This window comes from Euprymna scolopes, chromosome 26, assembly GCF_053919585.1.
Source record: "Euprymna scolopes isolate OS-2025 chromosome 26, ASM5391958v1, whole genome shotgun sequence".
Taxonomy (NCBI): domain Eukaryota; kingdom Metazoa; phylum Mollusca; class Cephalopoda; order Sepiida; family Sepiolidae; genus Euprymna; species Euprymna scolopes.
Genome location: NC_136507.1, coordinates 106,095,860 through 106,111,774, shown reverse-complemented (window position 1 = coordinate 106,111,774; position 15,915 = coordinate 106,095,860). Strand labels below are relative to the sequence as shown.

The window sequence follows — 15,915 nt, the reverse complement described above, 5'->3', positions numbered from 1 at the left end:
CCAACATCTGCTCAGTATAGATCACAACAAATGGCTAATCGTGTTGTCATTGTTGGTTGTTAGTCAGTCTTCAGCTTGCAAAACCCCCATGACCAGCACTTCATGCTTCGCTAGGTGTCTGCTATTGCCTCAGTTTAGTTTACAACTCTCTCGGCCACCAAGGTGTATGAAATTTCAAATAATCCGCTAAAAATCGACACACTCTATAATCCAAAAAGGACGGCAACTGATGGAACTCCTCTTTATCAACACCGCAATTCACAACAACAAATATCAGTTCAAATGTTTTCTTTCGACTCTCAAACACTCAATTGCCTGTCCTCCTCAATTCATCCTTCTTAAAGCAGCTATTCCCCTTCGTATACAAATGAATGGCACATATAAAATATCCAACTACAAATACATCTTTATCTCTTTTTCTTTCCATGATTCATGCATCTAATAGGTGCACTGCCATTTTTGTGAGTAGTTTCTTCTATTATACACTCCAACAAAAGCCATTCTTATCTGCTAAGAAATTATTCAAAAAGGAAATGAAAAACTGATCAACTTACAGCAATCATTTTCTCCAAAGATGGACACTCAATAATCGTCTTCTTGGTATCTAACAAAATAAAATTCTTCTTTAGTTCAACGATCGATTCAATGCAGAAGGTTCCGTTCAATTTATGTGGACAAAAAATTAGTCTTAAGGTCAAATTTGAAACAACAATTTTTTTTTTAAATCTGATTTTTTTTGGGTTTTTTTTCTTCTTTTCATCCAATAAATTTCTCCGACTTCTCAGGCTTTTGTTTCTTCCATTCCAGCATGATCCAGCTTTTCTGGTGTTTGTGTAGATTGATCTTTTTTACAGACACATTTCTGGTGAAAACATTATTACATATGTGTCATGTTGAAATTAGTATAAATTCCAAAAAGTACAAAAACTGATCCAGTTGAAGATATGCGACATGTATATTTAACAAAAAAATCATTCAAAATTAGGTTATGATATTTTGTTTAAAAATGGCAAATCCTAAATTTAAGTTGATTTAAGTCAAGGGTTATCTCCCTTGTTTGTCATATTGGTTACACAACTTTTCCACACTAAAACATAAGATAAAATTTGATAATTTGTTCAATTTTATTTTTACTTGTAATTAGTTAATCGATTCTATGCAGAAGATTCCATTCAATTTGTGTGGACAAAAAATTAGTTTTAAGGTCAAATTTGAAACAAAAAAAATTTTTTTTTTAATCTGATTTTTTTGTTTTCTTTTATCACAGGGATGCATGCACAAGTTAACCTTTTCCTTCAGTTTAAGAGCACAAATGGACCATAATACTTGACTTTAGCCATTAAAATTTAATTAAAACTAGAAATTACTTTCTTATTTGGTAGTTTAAAGGTTTGTAAATCACTTTCAAATTTCAAAGAGTCATGCTAATATATAAATAATTAACCATTTTAATAGATTTTAAAAAATCACTAGATCAGTTACGGTTTAATGACCTCACCAAATAAGGGAAACAACTCATATTTTTGGTTTGTTTACAGATGCATGTAAAAGGTCAAGGTCAACTATTGTTTACAGATGCTAGATGCATGTATAAAGGTCAAGGTCAACTATTGTTTACAGATGCCAGATGCATGTATAAAGGTCAAGGTCAACTATTGTCGACTGGAAGTTGTTTCTTTTCTTTCTTTTATTTGGTAGGGTCCTTAAACTCTGATTGATCGAAATTTTTTTTTTTTTTTTACACAGTGATCACCACTTATCAAGGCCCGGGAGCCACTCAGGGATAAGGGTTATTGCAAGTACATTACGTTAGTGCGGAGATTTGATGAAGTGTTTACTTAAGGGGGCGGTTCATTAGGAATTTGTTAACGTTGGACTCGAACACATCCAAATTGTAGTCCGGTGGGAAGCAGGCAGACGGAACAGAGTTCCACAGGCGTGCAGTTCTAAGAAAGAAGCTTTGTTCATGGAATCCGCGTTTTGATTTAGGCACAGATATAGAGTGGGGGAAATTTTTTACGGTGGATTCAGCTAAACGGATGTTTTTCGTGAAAGATTGGCGAGGGGGGACCAGAGATTGGAGTTCAGACAAGCACTTGCCATGGAAATAACGATAAAACAAGGATAGGCTCGCAACGTCTCTTCTGTGGGGGAGAGGTTGCAGGGTAGAGAAAAGGGCATCCCCCACTAAGCCACGAAGTCTATTTTGTACTCTGTCAAGGCAGGATATGCTGTTTTTAGCAGCTCCTGCCCAGATATGGCAACAGTATTCCATCCTTGAACGTACTTGGCTTTTTTGGAAACATATGATCCTTTATAATATTAAGTATCTAAAACTTATTTTTTCTTTATATCTAACGAGCAAAGATCACAGTGTAATATCTGTTCTGATGCTACACTTAACCTTTTCTGTCCTTGGTCGGTGGAGGAGAAATCCTTCATGACTGAGACAATTTTTATTTTTGTTCCCATTCAGAGTAGCACTTTTTGGGAAGCTGGATTTTCTCCACATTAAAAACCGGCCTTGTCTAACTCTGTCCTCGTGGGAAGCAAGTAAATAGGAACATAAACAATCATAGCAAATTTATTTAATTAATCATTGAATTATAATAACTCATAGTGTGTTGGAAATTACAAAGTTGTCATCTTGTGTGTTATCAGGGACATAGTCAGGAATGACCAAAGAGGAGGGAATCAAACTTTTCCAGCAAAAATTTTACAAAATTGATGTTTCGTTCGTTTTAGTAAAGTTTTGTTACATTTCGTACATTTTTTATTATAATTAGGTCAACCTAAAAATGGCTATTAATGCTCATTGAATGTTCACGTATAACGTGAAATTTAAATATTTTAATTGATTTATGAAATTTTTTACATAATTAATTTATCAAATTACTCAACCTGATTAAAAAATGCAATTTTTGGGTTGCCCTAATTATAACTTTTCATGTTTAATAGTTTTTTGTTGTTAAGCCTTGATACTTTTTGCCAAATTCTGGTTGCAATTAAATACTTATTGATATACAAAGCAAAATGAAGGAAACAATTCAAAAAGTTTCGCTTTGTATTTGTACAAAAAATGAAAATAAATTAGTAAATATTTTGAACGAAACGAAATGAATCCAACCATGCAAAATTTCCCTATATATACGAAGGTAAACTTTGAGGCGTTATTGTGAAATGGCAGACACAATCAATTCACAAGCAGTAAATAATTCACCCGTTATCAGGCAAATTATTTATGACAAGGCAAATGCCTGCCTACCTGGCTGCCTATCTCTGGCTGCCCTATTGGTATTTTAAATTATGGAAAAAAATTTTTTAGTCAACTTCTCTGAACAGGGTCCAAAAAGCATGGAAACCTTATGAGTTACTGGTTCAGTAGCCAATTTTGACAATATATACTTAAAAATAACAATATATAATTAAAAATAACAATATATAATTAAAAATAACAATATATTATTAAAAATGCAGGTTTTGAACAATTGAAAAATTCTTACAAATTTATCACATTTTATGGTAAATGAAAATTAATCATAATGGAAACAATTATTCAATGAAATCAGCCTAAAATGTTGGAAAAAAATCAAAATAAATCCAAGCACCTTTCAAAAACATGCAGAAATGCAAATTTGATTGTTCACATGAGATTAATTTCAATAGTTAAAACATTGAAACTTTGTAATCTAATATATAAAACTCACTATGTCTGTGTGTCTGTCTCCATTTTTTTTCAAACTGTATTTCCTCCAAGATGCAAGGCCGCAGATCAGTGCAAGGCGAGTTAAATGATTGTATTTTTTGTGGACCGTTATTTTATATATATATAAAAATGATCTTGTTTGTCTGTGTAAGGAACGGACTTTATCAAACTATTTTTTTTTTCAATTTTTGATTTACAAACTTGAAACTTTATATGTAGGAGATTTGGACCCATTGAACAAATTCGATTTGGTTTTTAGCCAGTAAAAATAGCTGCTAAGGGTTCAAAATTTCAACTTCTGCAAGTTGGTACAGTCAGGGAAGCAGGAAACAAGAAATGAATTTCAAAGTCTAACAATCCTAGGGAAGAAACTATTAGCATAGAAGATTTTCCGACATCTAGGAACCTCAACAGCGAAGGTGGGTGGGTGGGTGGATGGGGGGGTTGCTTGTTGGGTTAGTTGGAAATATGTTGAGGAGGCGCAAGTGTTACGTGTTCATGAGAGTACATTCCATTAAAGTATTTGTAAAACATAGAGATGAAACATTGTGGCGATGGGACAGAGGTTGGAGCTTGGTTGATAGTATGGAACCTATCAGATTTGAGACTCTTTTTTGGATGCTGTTTTAGAGTGAGAGACTTGTGGTATATGCAACAGACCAGATGTGGCAACAACACTCTATGCATGGTTAAATGCTGTCTTTGCAGAGATATAGGTTACTTTCAAGTGGAAGTATTTTTTGAGCACAATAAAAGGGGCTCACCTTCTTTGTAGCAGCCTTGCCAATGTCTTCTATGTATTTGTTTCAATTCATGTTGCCTATAAATTTTAAGCTGAGGAGTTTGAAAAATGAGCTCTAAGGTAAGGTGTTATTTGTCTTAGCAATCAAACATCACGTGCGATGGTGCTTTTATATTCTACAACAAAGGAAACAGTGATTTCCTTGTCGAAAAAAAAAAAATGGCAGAATAACGAGGAAATCAATAAATGCTGAAAAACTGTTGTACTTCTTATACCTTTATTATTATTTTATAATTTTATATTATTTTATAATTTTATATTATTTTATACTTTTTTATTATTTTATAATTTTATATTATTTTATAATTTTATATTATTTTATAATTTTTTATTATTTTATAATTTTATATTATTTTATAATTTTATATTATTTTATAATTTTATATTATTTTATAATTTTATATTATTTTATAATTTTATATTATTTTATAATTTTATATTATTTTATAATTTTATATTATTTTATAATTTTTTATTATTTTATAATTTTATATTATTTTATAATTTTATATTATTTTATAATTTTATATTATTTTATAATTTTTTATTATTTTATAATTTTATATTATTTTATAATTTTATATTATTTTATAATTTTATATTATTTTATAATTTTATATTATTTTATAATTTTATATTATTTTATACTTTTTTATCTCATATTTCTTTGTATTCTTGACCATTTTTTTATTTTCTATCTTATTCAATTACATTTTTTTATTTTTTTTAACCTTTATAATTTATGCTCTCACTTTATTCTGTTATTATATTAATTATTTCTAATAATTTCTAATTCATCTTAATACTAAATTATAATTCCGATACCCCTACTAATATTTAAGGACAAAGCATCCCCTACTTCAAGTAAATCCCTTCAATAGTTATAACCCATTAATACATATGATTAATTAAACATCCATTTTCAATCACTTATCCTATATTCTTAACGAGAGATTATATGCGCATATGCATACATATATTAAGCCCACCATGGCATACGGGGTAAACACCTACCTCCATTATATAATCAAAGCTATATTCCTACCATATAACAGTAGTCACTTTAGTTCTTCCATTTTCTCGCCAAACAGTCTCAATACTTTATCTCTCACTGCATATTTATTTTACTCCTAATGTAACTATCACTAGCCGTCGCATCCTTATTGTGTTCCCTAGGCATTAGGTTCTGAAATACCATGGTATGAAGAGTTGTACTTACCTACACCGCTAATTGATGTATCCTTATTGAATAAATAATAAATCTATATGTATCAGTATATATTTTTATACTTTTTTTTTCTTATTTTATTAATACTCTATATGTTATATATTTTTGAGGGTACCAAATATGTAAGTATGTTTCGTTGTTCTTATAAGAATGAGACATCAATTAGAGGTGTAGGATAAGTGAAACCTTTTATACCATGTTATTTTGAAGCCTTAGCATAAATTCCCTACTTCAAGTAAATCCTTCCATAGTTATAACCCATTATTACATATGATTAATTAAACATCCATTTTCAATCACTTATCCTATATTCTTCCCGAGAGTTTAGATGCGCATATGTATACATATATTAAACCCACCATGGCATACGGGGTAAACACTTACCTCCATTATATAATCAAAGTTATATTCCTACCATATAACAGTAGTCACTTTAGTTCTCCCATTCTCTCCCCAAACAGTCTCAATACTTTATCTCTCACTGCACAATTATTTCGCTCCTAATGTAACTATCGTTAGACATCCCATCCCTATTATGTTACCTAGCATCTTCTCTCCTCTTCTGATGAGAAGCATTAGGCTTCGAAATACCATGGTATAAAGAGTCCACACTTACTCTACACCTGTAATTGATATATCATCCTTATTGAATAAATAATAAATCTATATACATTAGTATATATTTTTATATTGTCGTTTTCTTATTTTATTGATATTTTATATAAGCTTCATGGCAATTTGTTGTATCCTTTTAACTCCTCCATATCCATATATAAGAGCCAAGTACATCCAAAGATGGAGTACTACTGCCACATCTGGGTGGGAGCTGCTAAAAACAGCCTATCCTGCCTTGACAGAGTACAAAATAAACTTTGTGGCTTGGTGGGGGATGCCCTTTTCTCTACCCTGCAACCTCTCTCCCACAGAAGAGACGTAGCAAGCCTGTCGTTGTTCTATCGTTATTTTCATGGCAAGTGCTCGTCTGAGCTCCATTCTCTGGCCCCCCCTTTGCCAATCTTTTTCAAAAAACACCAGACTAGCTGAAACCACTGTCAATAATTTTCCCCACTCAAAAAATCAAAACGTAGATTCCATGAACAAAGCTTCTTTCTTAGAACTGCACGCCTGTGGAACTCTGTTCCGCTTGCCTGTTTCCCTCCCGACTTCAACCTGGATGTTTTCAAGTCCAACACAAACAAATTCCTGATGAACCGCCCCCCCCTTAAGTAATGACACCTTACCAATTCTCCAATACTATTGCTACACTATCCCTTTGATTACTGTACACACAATAAACCTTATCCCCGAGTGGCCATTGGGCCTTGATAAGTGGTGAACTCCATGTAAAAAAAAAAAAAAAAAGTATATAATTTAAAGGGCCTCAAGTTGGATATTAATAAAGCTGCTACTCAGAACTTGTCATTTAGTGCCAATCAAATTACTGACAGCTAGTAATGGCAGTTACTAGTGACCGGCTAAGGTGTAGGGCTAGTGTGTAAACCACTATGGGCGATTTTGTTCTCTTTCTTTTTGTTGAACCCTTTCTTTTTTTGTCATCATTATAGAAAATACAGCATTTGTAAAGAAATCAATAGATAAATTAGATGTGCTTCCCAGTGCCGGTGATTTGAGTTTAGTTGGTTTTCGAAATGCAACAACAAAATAAATACTATAAAAGATGCTTTATTCATTTTTTATCAAGTTTTCCATTTTCAGCTGAGTTCAAGATAATTAATTCTCTGAAGAAAATTAATGACTACTGCCTAATGTGATTTGTTATTATATGTTCGGATAGGCCACAAGCTCTTGAAGATCTAAATACAATATGGATTCAAAACAATGGTCAACTGCTGCTCCAAATAAAAAAATGTGACTTGCAATGAAAATGGCACGATAGTATCACAAGTTAAAACATTCTTTAATGGATCAGAATTTTAAAATCTTACCTGAAGAATTTCGTTTTTTCAAATCATCAAGAATCTCTTTCAAAGCTTTTTGAAAACTTTGGTTTTCTTGTTTTAATTCTTCAAAACGAAATTGTAGTTCATTTTTTTCTTTGGAAAGTTTTTCAATTTGATGAAGATTATTCTTTAAATCTTTGTTGAGTTCGACATTCTGCATTTCAACAAAAAGTATGAATTAGATACAAACCGTTAAAAATGCATAGAAATGTGTAAAAAAAATTTTCTACAAAAGATAAACGAAGCATATAGCATCAAATTAAACAGCTCGAGATGGGCTGATTTACAATTTTATTTTCCAGTAACCAGTGAGAGTCCGGTCACCCTTGAAGGGTCCGCCACTAGACAAAGTTAAAGGTGTAGCCACCGGGACTTAGAGTTAGTACCCAAGTAGTACATTTAAGGTCAAGTTGGGTTGCATTTATGGTCCCGTGACCAGGCCTCTTTTGTTTACATTGAAGGGTCCCAGGTTGGGTTACACTTGATGATCAATTTAAGTGATTTTTGGTGTACGATATTTTCTTTTCATGACAGGTACGCACATCGTAGATATTTTTTTTTATTTTTGTTTTTTCATACAGGGGGAATTCTGAAAAAGCATCAAATATTTGTTTTCATAGAATTTCCTTACCGTAACTTTCAGAACTTCCATTTCTGGAGCATCTTGGGACGCTGTTTTGTTGAGCTTTGATGCTTTCAGATTTTTTGTATAATTTTGGATTGAGACCATGTCATCGGCGGAGAGACCCAAGGCCACAGCTCTATAGTGACAAGAAGCAAAAAGCTTACAGTTGTTATACAGAAATTCATAGAAAACAATGCAATGCAGACGTGAATTTCCTGGAAGGTGAATCTTTACTTCCATATAAAAGTAGTAGTAGTAGTAGTAGTAATAATAATACCACTAATAGTATGAGTGCTAGAAACAATACCGAAAAACTTTGAAAAAATAAAAGATAATTAGGTAGAGAATTTTAAGAAAATTCATCGTCTTTAGTATCCACATTTCAACAGACATATATAAAATATTCAAACACTTATTTTCACATAAATATTTTGAAGTCAACAATGATTTTTTTTTTTTGTAATTAGATTCTCCTTGATATTTTATGCATTTTGCGACAAAAATCTCAAAATTTCAACTGCTAGCGCTTATGTCGTTCTCTCATTGAATGTGACACACACACACACACACACATATATGATTCTTGGTTTTATTAGGTAGAAAAATTCAACAGAGTGCTTGATTATTTAGTAATAAATCTTTATTAAATTTTGTTTTCAAAATAATGCAGTGAATGAGTCAAATACTGGGAGAAAGCCTTTATTTTATTTTTCCTAGTTTTCTTTTTGTATCATTTTATTCCAGGCCCTGTTTACTGGGAGATTTTTATGAAAGGACCTCCACCAGTTAGCTACTGGAAAGGAGAATAAACATTCTTTTTTTAAAAAAAGCAAATTTCTCCTGCTTCCCTATTGATTAAATATGGTTGAAAAAAGCCGGTAAACAGTAGTTTATAATTATAAGTAAAAAAAAAAAGGATTGAAAACAAAGTATTTTTTTTCACCTGAGTCCACTTTCCTAACGGATCATGTTGATCTGAACTTCTGTAATCCATTCTTCAGAAGTATTTTATGATATTCTTCAATAATGTCATATATTTATAGAATCAATTGAATTATGAAGTTCTACCAGAAAAGATATTGAGTCCATTATATGTACAAAATCCACTGTCTTCATTTGGTTTAGTTTTAGAATTCAGGTCTAAATTACCTGAATTTGCAAAGTTGTTTTTTATGCTATTATTTATGGGGGGGATAGCTTAAAATATTAAAATTTTAGTCATAACTTGAACTCTTTTCCATAATTGTTATTTGTCTAATAACACGAGAGGAGGGGGGAGTCAATACTTGCTCATATGAAAGACTCAAAAATGAAACTCGATGCATCATTGCTAAACGCTCAGCATTATACGATGAGGATGGAAGATAAGTGGAGTAATTCATGGAAAAGAATGGCACTTTCCCCTACATCTTAATGTAGTAACTAATAAAAAGGGAGCCTTTGGGTTACCCTCGACTACAGTTTACTTACTGATATACAGAATTATATATAAATTTACAATAACCTGTTTCAATATTTCAGGGGTGTTTTTTTTTACAGTATTTATTTAAATAGTACTTAGTACATTAATAGAGTTTTATATATACTATAAGAATATTTGTCCTGGTCAAATTAATTCCACAAATGGAGCAATATTGCATCATTTTATGGCCTCTTACAAACATTCAAATCAATATAATAATATACTAAACTTTATGTCTGGAATCCTTATTCTAATTGTGATAAAAATCCATTACATGATTTTGATTTTTTTTTCACCTCAAACAAGGCGTATTGCCACTTGAACATAAGGGGTTACTATTCGAGATTATGTCTAATAAGAGATTGTAGGGAGTTGAGTGGCAAGATGTTTGTTCACATTACATTTAAACTTCTGCATCTCAGTAAATCAAGGAAACAGGAAACAGGGAGATAATTCCAAAGTCTAGCAGTCTGAGGGAAGAAACCGTTAGAGTAGAAGGTTTTCTAGCATCTAGAAACTTCAACAGTGAAGGGGTATGATTTTATTGTTTGTCAGGTTGGTTGGGTGTATATACGTTGAGGAAACAATTGTTGTGTTCGTCAGAGCACATTCTATTAAAGTGCTTATAAAAGAAACACAAGAATGCAACACTGCAGTGATGGAACAAAAAGTGGAGCTTGAGCAATAGTGCAGGAATTGTTAAATTCAAGACTCTTTTTGGACCCTGTCTAAGACTAGTAGTAGATGCACCAGCCCAGATGTGACAAAAATACTCCGAACATGATGAATGGTTGCTTTGTAGAGGTATAAGATACTCTTAGGCGTGAGTAACTTTCTAGATTGGTAGAGAGAGCCCACCTTCTTTGCAGAAGACTTCGCAATGTCCTCAATATATTTGTTCCAACTCATGTTACCTGTGAATATTAAGCTGATGACATCTCAGGTAAAATGGTATTTGTCATTTCAATCCATGGTTGAGAAGGTGTTTTTGTAATTGCTAAAAGAAAGAAGTTTAATCTTAGTAGCATTAAATGTTAGCATCCATTTATGGCTCTATTCCACTACAAACTGAAAGTTGTTTTTTTAAGATTTCTGCCCATTCCATTGGATATGTGTACATTCGTACTAAATGAACAAAGAACATGCCAAACTTTACTAATGCACTGAGGACTATAAAAAAATACACGCAAAAATAAAAACAAAATATATACTCTTTTAGAGACGCACCTTTGTCCCGTTTGTTGGGCGAGTTTTCTCAGATTCTGTTTCAACATAAGTCTTTCCTCCTCCAATCGTTCCACCTGAAAAGACAACAAACAAGAAATTTTCATCTCAAAATAGAATTAAAATAACAATAATGAAATTGCCGTAATTCGTAAGAGTGATGTGTAGAAAGTTCTGGAAAACATAATCTTAAGAAAAACATAAATCTTGACAAAAATGGGAACTGTCAGTGGTGATGCGGATGTTGACATGGACTGATGGGTTTAAATCCATAACATTCGATTTCATAGCACCATCTTCACTCATGGATGCTGGTTCCTCTTTTAATTACCTCCATCAAAACAGGCACAGTGATGTTTGGCCGATAGTGCAGGATCTATTAATTTGAGACTTTTTGGACACTTTTTTTGGCCCTGTCCAAGAGCAAGAGGCTAGTGGCAGATGGACCAGCCCAGATGTTGCAACAATACTCCATGCATGGACGAATTGTAGCTTTGTGGAGGTACAGGATACTCTTAAGTGTGAGTAATTTTCTAGTACGGTAGAGGGAACCCACCTTCTTTGCAGCAACTTTGGCAATATCCTCAACGCATGTTTTTTTTACTGCTTTTTCACTCCAAACAATTATATTGAAAACATTGCCAGGGCCACTGCGAAAAAGGTAGGCTCTCTCTACCGTGCTAGAAAACTACTGACACCTGAAAGTACCCTGTATCTCTATAAGGCTACCATTCGCTCATGTATGGAGTATTGTTGTCATATTTGGGTTGGTGCATCTGCTGCTAGTCTCTCGCTCCTAGACAAGGTTCAAAAGAGAGTCGCCAATCTGATAGGCCCTGAACTGGCATCTAAGCTTCAGCCTCTGTCCCATCGACGAAACGTTGCATCCCTCTGCCTGTTCTACAAGTATTTTAATGGTGAATGCTTTGACGAACTGCAGACACTTGTGCCCCCACGATGTAGACACCCTCGGCAAACCCGACAGGCAGCTAAATCCCACCCCCACACAGTAGAGATCCCTAGATGTAAAAGATCTTTCTACTTCAGTAGTTTCTTCCCCAGAACTGCTAGACTCTGGAATTCCATTCCAGATCCCTGCTTCCCTAACTGTACTGACATGCAGAAGTTCAAGTGTAACATGAACCGACATCTTGCTGCCCAAATCCCAACATAGTGCCCCAGCAGTTGCTGCCCCTGATAGTAGCCCCCTAAACCAAAGTGGCAATGTGCCTTGTTTAGGGTGAAAATGTAATTCAAAAAAAAAAAAAAAAACAAGGCACAATGCCACATGAACACATGGAGCTACTATTTGAGATCAAATTTGTAGCGATACTATATAAAGAGTTGAGCAGTGAGATGTCTGTTCACATCGCACTTAAATTTCTGTATATCAATACAGTCAGGGAAACAGGGAGGGAATTCTAAAGTCTAGTCTAGTTCAGTAACTGTTGTTAAGATCATAAGAGCATCATAAAACAAAGGCAAATGTAATTAACGATCAAAGGAGTTTTATTTGGAATCTTCAGACTTCTAACCCAACGTACAGTGTTAGAGTACATGGAAAAAATCAATTGTAAAAGTGATATTCTCCTGAACGTTGAAGGTTCAATCCTCAGTGTGGGCGGCCGAAAAATATAATTGCGAATTACTTAGAACCTCTATCCAGTCATGGCTGATGGAACAATAGTATGCTATCTCCGTGAAGTAAATGAAGGGTTTCATTTGAAATTCTGTCCAGATTCCTGAGTTGTTCAACAAGATACATCTGAAGAAGATTGGAGGTTATATCAACCGAAATGTTGTGAAAATGACACTCAAGATGAGAACAGTAGTCCAAAATAATACGAATAATCAATCCCTATCTCCAAACTTCAGAAATGTAATATCAAAGGGGATTTAGAATATCTTGATTAGGATCGGAACTGTTTATATCTACACTAAATCAACTTTTTTTGTGCCATTTTATACTAATACAAGTTAATTGTATCATTAGTTAAAATGAATAAGTTATTTGTATTTTATAGTGGAAGTGATCTACTTTTTTCAGCTCGTCTATTATTTGAGCGGTAGGCACATTTTTGAACAGTAAGGTGAAGTTTGGAGGTCTGGCAGTTCCAAGACCGACATTTACAGGTTTTCACGGAGACATAACACAGAACTGAATCCTGTTATAAAATGTAAGGCCTTATGGCTTGAAAACAGTGGACATCAACTCAATATAGTCATCTGAATGGAGTAGGAGTCTTTTTCCAAAGATTTAAGGTAGCATAACGAGAAAATTATGCATCATTCACCATATTCTCCAAAATTTGCACCAACAGATTACCATCTTTCAGTTTACCACATTATTACAGTGGATTGAGACTTACTTCATGAGAAGAAATCGGAAATAGGTACGTTTCCTTTTTGTTTTATTTAAAATCCATGGAATCTTATGAATGCAGGATTAAAAAATTTAATGACAGAAAGAATACATGAAGATGAATGGGATCTATATTAATATTTTTTATTGTTTCATTCAACCTTAAAAGACGGACAAAACTTTCAATCTATGCAGAGTTATTCGTCAAAAACAGGTCCGACTTTGAATGAACCTGATCTCCTAATTTTCTGTAAGAACTAAACGAAATTTTGTGCTGGCTGATTTATTATGTTAAAAGCATACGAGAATTTGGACTCTTTTTATTTGCTTCTCATATGTTTGTATTTCTTGAGGCACTGCACATATTTGTCTATGATATTCTATGATATTCTATGATATTCTATGATATTCTATGATATTCTATGATATTCTATGATATTCTTACAAACCTCCTTCCTTATGACTATGACTTCCTTTAGTTTTGTGATCATTCTGTGTCCCCATACATAGCTGGAATACTGTTGCCACATCTGGGCAAGAGCTGCTAGAAAGGACTTGTCCTGCCTTGATAGAGTTCAAAATAGACTTCGTAGCCTCGTAGGAGATGTCCTTTTCTCCTCCTTGCAACCTCTATCTCACAGAAGAGATGTTGCGAGTTTGTCTCTGATGTATCGTTATTTTCATGGAAAGTGTTCAACTGAGCTTCAATCTATGGTCCCCCCTCGCCAAACTTTCACAAGAAACACTCGTCTAGCTGTAAACATTATCAATAATTTCCCCCACTCTTTATCTGTGCCTAAACCTAAACGTAGATTCCATGAACAAAGCTTCTTTCTTAGAACTGCACGCCTGTGGAATTGTCTTCCGTTTTCCTGCTTTCCGGCTGACTACAATATGGTTGTGTTCAAGTCTAAAGTAAATAAGTTCTTGATGAGCCGTTCCATATAAGTTATTAAATTTACCAAATTTTCATTACTAATGATTACTATATTGACCAATTTCTACTGTACACTCTTTAACCCTTATCCTTGAGTGGCCTCTGGGCCTTGATAATGTGGTGTTGCCTTTGTAAAAAAAAAAAAAAAAAAAAAAAAAAAGCTCTTGCCTTTAAGGTAGTCCCAGAGAAAGAAATCAAGGAAGGGCTAAGATATGAGCTGTGAAATGCTCAATGTGAAATACCAGCTACGGTATAACTGGAAATGTTTTCTCAATCATTAAATCATTTCTCTCCGATAGGCTCATAAGAGTAGTGGTCGATGGACAAAAATCAGAGGCCTGCAGTATTAATACTGGAGTCCCTCAAGGGTCAATCCTGGGCCCAACTCTCTTCCTGATCTACATCAATGACCTCCCTAAACACATACTTAAATCATTCGTTGACATCTATGCTGATGACACGACCATCTACGGCAACACATCAAAGGCTGTAAATGACAAAGTTCTCTCTGATTTTCTCTCCTCTGATCTCGAGCGCGTGGTTCAGTGGGGGAAGATGTGGCTAGTTACCTTTAATGCATCCAAAACCAAACTCCTATCTTTACATCATCAACACTCTGATCCCCATCTGGCATCAATTGAAATGGATGGCTCTCGTCTGGGAGAAGCCCCGTGTTTTGACAAGCTTCTGGGTTTGTCCTTTACTCCTGATCTGAAATGGAACACGTACATCAAGTCTGTTGCCAAGGTCGCTGGAAAGATGGTGGGATCCTTCTACCGCTCCAGAAGATATCTCACTACTGATGCAATTCTCTATCTATATAAAAGCCAAGTATGTCCAAGGATGGAATACTGCTGCCATATCTGGGCAGGAGCTGCTAAAAACAGCTTATCCTGCCTTGACAGAGTACAAAATAGACTTCGTGGCTTAGTGGGGGATGCCCTTTTCTCTACCCTGCAACCTCTCTCCCACAGAAGAGACATTGCGAGCCTATCCTTGTTTTAGCGTTATTTCCATGGCAGGTGCTCGTCTGAACTCCAATCTCTGGTCCCCCCTCGCCAATCTTTCATGAAAAACACCCGTCTAGCTGAATCCACTGTAAAAAATTTCCCCACTCTTTATCTGTACCTAAATCAAAACATGGATTCCATGAACAAAGCTTCTTTCTTAGAACTGCATGCCTGTGGAACTCTGTTCCGTCTGCCTGCTTCCCACCTGACTATAACTTGGATGTCTTCAAGTCCAACGTTAACAAATTCCTAATGAACCGCCCCCTTAAGTAAACACTTCATCAAATCTCCACACTAACGTACTGTACTTGCAATAACCCTTATCCCTGAGTGGCTTCCGGGCCTTGATAAGTGGTGACCACCGTGTAAAAAAAAAAAAAAAAAACTAAGAATTAGTCTTGAAACTGATCGCACACACCTTCCAAAGTTCTCTCTCAGCCAATATTAAAACAGCTCTAAAATGTGGAATGCTGTAACAAAACTTTACAATAAGCGACAAAGTCCTGGATATGACTTTAAACTATATCCGATGGTGAGGCCCCAGCTTGCGGGTTTTGGGGGAGTGTGGAGCCACCCTTTAATTGCCATTGCTCCCAGG

The 15,915-nt window shown here is 34.3% G+C and overlaps 1 protein-coding gene across 3 annotated transcripts in view; it reads right to left on the bottom strand.

Annotated features, from left to right (window-relative positions):
• LOC145248347 (centrosomal protein of 290 kDa-like) overlaps positions 1-15,915 on the bottom strand; it is a 234,847-nt gene that overhangs the window by 150,495 nt on the left and 68,437 nt on the right. For all 3 annotated transcript variants that reach the window (XR_013863367.1, XM_080110263.1, XM_080110262.1), the window contains 4 exons: positions 11,012-11,085; positions 8,329-8,458; positions 7,683-7,851; positions 555-604 (listed from right to left, as the gene is read on the bottom strand). Coding sequence is in view for 2 of the 3 variants with exons in the window: in XM_080110263.1 (XP_079966389.1) it covers positions 555-604; positions 7,683-7,851; positions 8,329-8,458; positions 11,012-11,085 (423 nt within the window). In the remaining variant the exon portion in view is untranslated. The remainder of the gene's footprint in view (positions 1-554; positions 605-7,682; positions 7,852-8,328; positions 8,459-11,011; positions 11,086-15,915) is intronic.